The following is an 8,060-nucleotide window of genomic DNA, read 5'->3' on the forward strand; positions in this document are numbered from 1 at the left end:
TATATATATCCTTAAAATCCTTTTAACCATCCAAAATTGTGTTTTTGGATGGTTCAAAGCAGCGAAGCTGAGAAGCTAAGCTACGAGCTAAGCTAACAGGCCGACCTCTGGGAAAAAAACATTGTCCAAACTCCAAAATTCACGGTTGGAACCCGTGCCTTCGTGTAAAAAGTTGTTTTTCTCTGCAAAAAGAAGCTGAGAACTTGTTTACTGATTTTATATTAAAAGTTGTGTGTGAAAAATGCTAAAGAGCTCAAACCACACAGAGCGTCCGCCATTTTGAGAACTGAAAACAAGAAGGGAGACGTCTCTCCTTCCTTCTTGTCACGTCAAGGGGCCTCTCTCCCACTTTTCTTAGAGACACGCTGCTCGCTCCCTCACTATCCTTCCTTTGGTTCAGTCTTATACTGCCACCAGGTGGTCAAAAGTTAACCAACATTTCTTCTTAAATTTGACAATAATTAATTATTGCCAAATTTCAAACAATATTATCGTTTATCGCAATAATTTCTGAGACAATTATTCGCCCAGTAAAATATATCATCGCGAGGCCCAGTACCTGGTTTAAGGACTATGGTGTCCCTGTTCTTATTTGTCCAGCAATCTCTCCTGACCTTAACCCCATAGAAAATCTGAGAGATATTGTGAAGAGGAAGCTGTGATACACCAGAGCCAACGGTTCAGAAGAGCTGAAGGCCACGATCAGAGCAACCTGGACTCAGAACACCTGAGCAGAGACACAGACTGATCCACTCCATGCCACGATGCATCGCTGCAGTAATCCAGATACAAGGAGCAACAGCTAAGTACTGATGCTGAACATGCTCGTACTTTTCAGTTGGCCAACATGTCCAAAAATCTTTTTTTTAATTTTTTATTGGTCTATTAGTCTAATTTTCTGAGAAACTGAATTTGGTGTTTTCATTAGTTGTCAGTTATAATCACCAACATTAAAATTAACATTTGAAATAGACCAGTCCGTGTGTAATGAATGAATATAATGTCCAAGTTTCACTTTCTGAATGGAATTACTGAAATAAATCAACCGTTTCATAATTCTAACGTTATGACCAGCACCCGTACGTACTGGGTACGTAAAATAAATCTATGTATGGTCTAAAAACACCAGTCTGGAACCTAAATACTGTGCTGTGTACATGTTGGACAACACACAGAGAAGCAGCAGAAAGTTGAACCCTTTTGTCTACCTGTGTGGACCAAATCTAAGCTCTGAGGTCGGTGATGCGTCGCCACGTTTTACTGAACCGACAGAAAGTTGGAACACGGTGAAACGTGGTCAGACGCCTCCGAGGTACGACGGACCAGGCACAAGATGAACAACTCAAGGGAACTACGTTTGACAGGACGTCAGACTAAGAAGTTATTTAATCTCCTGGAAAACAAGAAAACCACCAACAGTTGCATTCGCTACTTGCGAGGCAGATACCTCTCATCATCAGCCGCATAGAAGCGCTGATTTGGAACAACTACTGAAAGAAGGACAAGAACGTGCTCGAACAAGAGTATGAAGACAACCACCTCATGACCACAGGCTGGAACATAGACCAGGAAGTCCAGAGCCATGCGCTTGGAAAGTCACAGTCTCCAACAGAACCACATGATCAGCATAAAGCAGAGACGAGGCCCTGAGGTTCACAAACCAGACGCCCTCCTCTCCACCATGGCACCTCGAGATCCTGTCCATGAAGACCACAAACAGGTGTGGAGTCCACAGACAAGAGACAATCCAACCTGCACCAGGAATAACCGGACTGTGACCCAAGAGGACATCGTCAGTCATTTTGGCATCAAGTCAGAGTAAAAACCCAGTTTAATAAAACAAGAAACATTAGCAACAAAGTATAAAACGTTTTATAAATACGAAGAACATTCATTCAACGTGAGGTCATTTTCCTGAGATCTTTCTTCTAGCTGATTTTATTCCTGAGAACTGGAAGTTCAGTGTCTGTGGGGAACCGGTTGACAGACGGGTCAAACAATGCAGTGGGTTCTGATGAGCTGCCGGGCCATCTCCATGTTCCCACTGGCCTGGTAGATAAGGGACAGGTTGAAGGCGATCTCTCTCCTCAGGTCCACCTGGTCGTCTGCGATACCCTGAGAGGACAGAGACAGGACTGGAGTCATTAACGTGGACTCTAGAACTTTTCAGTGACCAGCGATGGGTACGTACATCCAGCGTGGGAGCAGGCCGTGTCAGGGCCTGCTGGTAGTAATGGATGGCTAAATGTGTGAGGCCCATCTGGTGCAGAGCTCGGCCCAGGTTGTACAGGCTCTCCTGACACTCCCCACGCAGCTCCAAGTACCGCCACAGAAAGGAGAACCCCTGAAGACATGACACACAACCTGAAACATGGCGCGCGCACACAAAACGACACGCGAAGGGTGCAGCGGTACCTGCAGCAGCAGAGCGTGGCGTTTAGCCGCGTACTTCTGAGACGCCATGTGGAAGAAGGTGAGACCCACACACAGACTGTGCATCGGGTTGGTGGGGTGGGCCTTCAACGCCTGAACGTACTGACCTGAAGACAACCAGAAGAACCACGCCAGTCACCACTGGGTCACATGGAAGCAGATAGGGCGAGGCACGTGAAGGGTGAACGTACTTTTACAGGTTGGTGTTTTTATGGACTGCTATTGAACAGGAATGCCAGTAAACGTAGGCCCGCCGCGATAAACACTAAATCAATTCATCGCATGGCAAATTAAAATGATCAACCTCGTTTTCATTTATCGGCTTTATCCTTTCTTCGTGTCTCTCTTTCTGAAGACACCGGATGACAAAAAGCTCAACTCCGGCGCTCTCACTGACCCCTCCCTTCTCTTTTCTCTTTAAAATCCATTTTAACTAAAATCGTGTTGTTGGATCGAAAAGCAGCTAAACTGAGAAGCTAAGCTACGAGCTAAGCTAACAGGCCGACCTCGAGGGGGAAAAAACCTCAGTTTTGTTGGAGCTCCAAAGTTCACGATCGAAACCCGTGTTTCATGTAAAAAGTTGTTTGTCGCTGAAACAAGAAGCTGAGAACTTGTTTACTGATTTTTTATTAAAAGCTTCGTAAGAAAAATGCTAAAGAGCTCAAACCGCACATCCGCCATTTTGAGAACGAAGAAAAGGAGAGAGAGAGACAGCCCATGTCACGTCAAGGGGCCTCCCTCACATTTTTCATAAAGACACACGCTGCTCGTTCCCTCACTATCCATCCTTTGGTTCAAATGGTCTTATACTGCCATCCAGTGGTCAATAAAGGTACTACACACAAAAATTAACCAACATTTCTTCTTAAATTTGACAATAATTACTAATTATTGTCAAATTTTAAACAATTTTATCGTGCATCGCAATAATTTCTCAATTAATCGCCCAGCAAAACGTATTATTGTGACAGGCCTAAGTAAACGTGAACAGAGGTGCAGAAGGACCTACAGGATGAACACCTCCCACTGGCCGTGGGAGATGGTACAAATTAGAATGGTGACCAGCAGTTGAACGTGTGGTCCGGCGTAGGACCACTGGATCAGCACAGCTGACAGATGGAACAGCCAGAGACGTAGAAGCTCCAGTAGATACAGCCATTAGAGGATCTACTACTACTACTAGGGGCGGCTGTGGCTGAGTGGTTAGAGCAGTCGTCCTCCAATGCAAGAGTTGGGGGTTCGAATCCACCAGCAGTCACATGCTGAAGTGTCCCTGGACAAGACACCGACCCCCTCACAGCCTCTGATGTGTGTGTCCATCAGTGTATGAATGTGATAAAGCTCTGATTAGTCTCTTTAGAACGATTTGTTCAATTATCTTTGTAGAGATCTAGTATAGAGCTGTATGAATGGGTCAATGAGGCACAGTGTGCTAAGCGCTTTGACTATCTTGATCAGATAGAAAGGCGCTATACAAGTACAGTCCATTTACCATTTACTAAAGGGTGAGGCAGAAGCCACCACCTGAGGTTGCTGTTCACAAACAAACAGCTCATAATCAACTGGGTCCTCGTCCTCAGACAGTGACTTTTCTGCTTGTGGTAAGTCAAGTGAAGGGATGTGATCAGGAGGAATGACACCAACCACAGGCTTTATCATGGTGCGGCGAACCTGTCTTACTTTAGTCTGGTCATCCACAGGCACAATAGTATAAACAGAGCCACCTTCCTTTGGTGCCCTCCACACTTTGTACTTCTCAGAGCTCCATCGGTCCCGAGTCTTATGAGGCCACCGAGCACTAAAGTCACGTAAAAATACCAACTGCCCTTCATTCAAAGGCAGATGTTTTACATGAAAGTCATGGGCCTGCCTTTGGCGATATGCTGCTTGTTGCAAGCGATCCCTGGCCCCCTCAAAGGCTACCTGCAAACGAGCTTGATGTTCTTGGATCCACTCATGAATAGACCCACCAACTGGGCTCTCAACCTTACCCAACAGGAAGTCCATGGGCAATCTAGGTTCCTGACCAAACATTAAAAGAAATGGCGACTCTCCAATAGATTGATGAGGAGTGGTGTTATACCAATAAAGGAGCTGAGGCAGACAAGCGTTTTCCGGGACACAGGCAGTGTCCGCAACAGATTGTGAAGCGTCCGATTAAAGCGCTCACATTGACCATTCCCCTCTGGATGACATGGAGTGGTGCGCGATTTTACAACCCCATATAAATTCCACAACTGCTGGATGAGCAAGCTTTCAAAGTTACGACCCTGGTCGGAATGCAGCCGAGCAGGAACACCAAACTTATAAAACCATTCTGACACCAAAACCTTTGCCACCGTGGCAGCACGCTGGTCCCGAGTGGGGACAGCAACTGTAAATTTACTGACGACGCCTGTCAAGACCATTTTCCAACCCATTCAACGTGCCATCGTGGTTCAGTCCTTCCAGCCTCAGGCTCAGGCCTGTCATGGCGGCTGTCTCCAGGATCCTCCATATGCCTTCACTGACCGAACTCTACGTACTCGTTCGGTTCCGTGGGGAAACCTGGATGTTCTCAGTCTGCCAGGCCCGGTTCTGGAGGGCAGCTGCTGCGGCCATTGTTACCATTGAGCTGCTAACTAGACCTGCTGAACTGCTAATGCTGTTAAGAAGATCCGCCGGCTGCCTGATCGGACTGAACTCTGCGGACACCGCTAGGTTCCACGGGGGAACCTCGGATGTTCTCTGTCTGCTGGACCCGGTTCTGGAGGGCAGTCTGGGAGGCAGCTGCTGCGGTCCTTATGAGCATCAGTCTTCTGAAGGGACCTGCTAACAAGACCTGCTAACGCTGCTATGAACATCACGTTGCTAAAAGTAGCATGGTGCCAGCGGGACCATGTTGCAAAGAGAAACCTCACCGTCACCAGAACCACTCTGCCAAAAGGACCATGCTGCTGTAGGTTCATTTCTTTTTCACTTTTGGTGCCTTGATTCTGTATTTTTGTTGCATGCTTTGAATAAATCCTAGTTTATGCTAGTGCTCGCATTAAGCGTGTAACTTGTAGCCGAACAGAACCTGAGAATCGTGCTGCTGTTGTTCGGTGTGTTGCTTTGCACGGTTAGTGACGGACGTACGTATTAGATCTTTAACGCACCGCTTGGTGTTCGTTTAGCGTGCATCTTGGTTGTTCTCTCAGACCCTTATTTGCCGTTCCTTTTTACACTTTATATTTTTACTATTGTTGGATGTAACTGGGACCCTGTGCACATAATTTTGTTCCACTACATGTACCACGTGTGATGCGAATGACAGCAAAGAAACTCTAACCCTGTTGATTATATAATAACACTATGATGTTATTGCTTTTTTTGGTTTTAACCCCTTGTTAAAATGTGTTGGGCCCCCGAGGTCAAAGGTCACACAGCTTTAATGAGAAGGTCAAAGTTTGTTTCTTGTTGGACGAGCGCCTCCCTGTACAGCTGTGAGGATCATACCGAGGGCGTGCTTGAAGCTCCCCGACACCATGGCATTGTGTCCACACAGCACACACAGCATGATGTTGTCAGGGTGTTTCAAAAGCATGCGCAGGCAGAAGCGATGGTGACGCTGGTGCTGAGAGTTCATCGTCAGCTGGCGAGAGGCAGAGACACAACAGAGACGTGAGCAAACCCAACCTGGACCCAAAAACCCTCCCCGGAATACCTCAACAGAGACCGACAGACACCTGGTTGAAAATGTTCCAAAGCTGAGGCAGATGAACGTTCTCCAGAAGCATCAGCCTGTAAAGACAACGACAGGATGAAGAAACAGCTAAAGCCCAGACTGTGAGGTACTAGCAGACTACCTGATGTAGTTGTAGGCCCTGTAGTAGTCGTGGCTGAGGACGGTGGCAGACAGACCCAAGAACTCCAGCTCCTTCCTCTTGGGTTTGTTGTCGTAGAAGGAGTAGAACTCCATGGCAGACTCCACGAGGAGCTCGGCCTCTTCGTATCTCTTCACCTCACACATCGTCAGCAGGCAGCTCACCAGCAGCTGCCACCAGTCCTCTTTGGACAAAACACTGGTTTTACCTGAAAACAAACGGCAGGGGATTACTGATGTGCATCAGATTCCATGATCTCGTCTGTAGTTACAGAAAACAAAGTGAACTTTTTCAGCTGCATGCATTCAGCTGGGACTGCTGCAAGATACAAGAATAAAGATTATAATTAATTGTGGAATAATTCTTTCTTAGATTCTTGAATGTGTTTGAATTCATCTGGCCAGTGGCTGTTTAGTTTCTCCCATGTAGAACTGGTGTAGGACCACTAGACTGAGGAACAGCTTCTACCCTGAGGCTGTTAGACTCATGAACATCTAACCAGGAGAATCACTGAAGAATCCCATCATGTTGCTGCTGATCCGTTTCATACTGCTGTGTTCATTTGTACTGAACTGCTCACACAGACTCATGTTCGTGCTTAGTGTATTTGTAGTTAATGTTTTTCTTAGTTCACATCTTAAATCTTGTTACTGTTTTCCTTTTACATTTTATACTTTTGTTAGATGTAACTGGGACCCTGCGTACACAATTTCGTTCCACCACATGTGGTGTGTATGACAAATAAAGAACCTTGAATCCTTGAATGTGTTGATGTTGGGAAATGACCCGTTAGCCTACTACTCAAAAAGTTCTCGAGAAGGCTGCAAGCTACCGTGATTGCCAGTCTATAGAGCGTACTTGACTATAAGCCGCGCACAACAAATAATAAAAAACACTGTTTTGCACATAAAGAAGCAGCGCTTGTGTATCAGCCGTGAGTGTTCATGTTGCACCATGAGTGGCAGCACACAGCTACTGAAGAAATGTGCAGCTCTTGTTGTAGATCAAGAAACAACCACTAGAGGGCACTTTATACACTTTAGTTTGCTCTTCAACACACACAGACAAAGAGTGAACCCCACAGGTCTTCATGAAAACTACCTTCTCGCTCATGTTCCTCTACTGAATGGCCGAATACAAACTAGCACATTATGAACATATAAACTAGGCTAACAACAACAGACTAATCACTAAAAGATCTATGCTAAACAGCTAACCAAAATGATTAACACTGAACACAAATTTTACCCATAATCCCTCCCTGAGGCCATGTGACCAGCAGTCAACCACTATGAACCAATGAGGTAACCCTGCCGTAGCCCCCAGGCTGTGGAATGACCTGCCCCTGTCTTTTCATGTGGCCGTCTCTTGATTCCTTTAAAAAGCAGCTGAAGACATTTTTATTCATTCAAGCATTAACTTAAATGTTATACTTACCGTTTCTACCAGCTGTTCTCACCGTTTCTACCAGCTGTTCTCACCGTTTCTACCAGCTGTTCTCACCGTTTCTACCAGCTGTTCTCACCGTTTCTACCACCTGTTCTGACCGTTTCTACCGGCTGTTCTCACCGTTTCTACCAGCTGTTCTGACCGTTTCTACCAGCTGTTCTCATGTTTCTACCAGCTGTTCTCACCGTTTCTACCACCTGTTCTCACCGTTTCTACCGGCTGTTCTCACCGTTTCTACCGGCTGTTCTCACCGTTTCTACCGGCTGTTCTCCCCGTTTCTACCGGTTGTTCTCCCCGTTTCTACCGGCTGTTCTCCCCGTTTCTACCGGCTGT

The 8,060-nt window shown here is 46.2% G+C and overlaps 1 protein-coding gene across 1 annotated transcript in view; it reads right to left on the minus strand.

Annotated features, from left to right (window-relative positions):
- Positions 1 to 1,884: 1,884 nt before the first annotated feature.
- Positions 1,885 to 8,060, minus strand: part of LOC119429161 (general transcription factor 3C polypeptide 3) — a gene marked incomplete at its 5' end in the record, with an annotated part of 7,165 nt that continues 989 nt past the window's right edge. Inside the window, 6 exon segments of the mRNA XM_037696839.1 lie at positions 1,885 to 2,115; positions 2,192 to 2,344; positions 2,416 to 2,540; positions 5,911 to 6,046; positions 6,141 to 6,195; positions 6,261 to 6,486. Coding sequence (XP_037552767.1) covers positions 1,993 to 2,115; positions 2,192 to 2,344; positions 2,416 to 2,540; positions 5,911 to 6,046; positions 6,141 to 6,195; positions 6,261 to 6,486 — 818 coding nt within the window.

The sequence above is a fragment of the Nematolebias whitei genome, chromosome 24 (assembly GCF_014905685.2).
Source record: "Nematolebias whitei isolate Nwh7 chromosome 24, NemWhi1, whole genome shotgun sequence".
Lineage (NCBI taxonomy): Eukaryota > Metazoa > Chordata > Actinopteri > Cyprinodontiformes > Rivulidae > Nematolebias > Nematolebias whitei.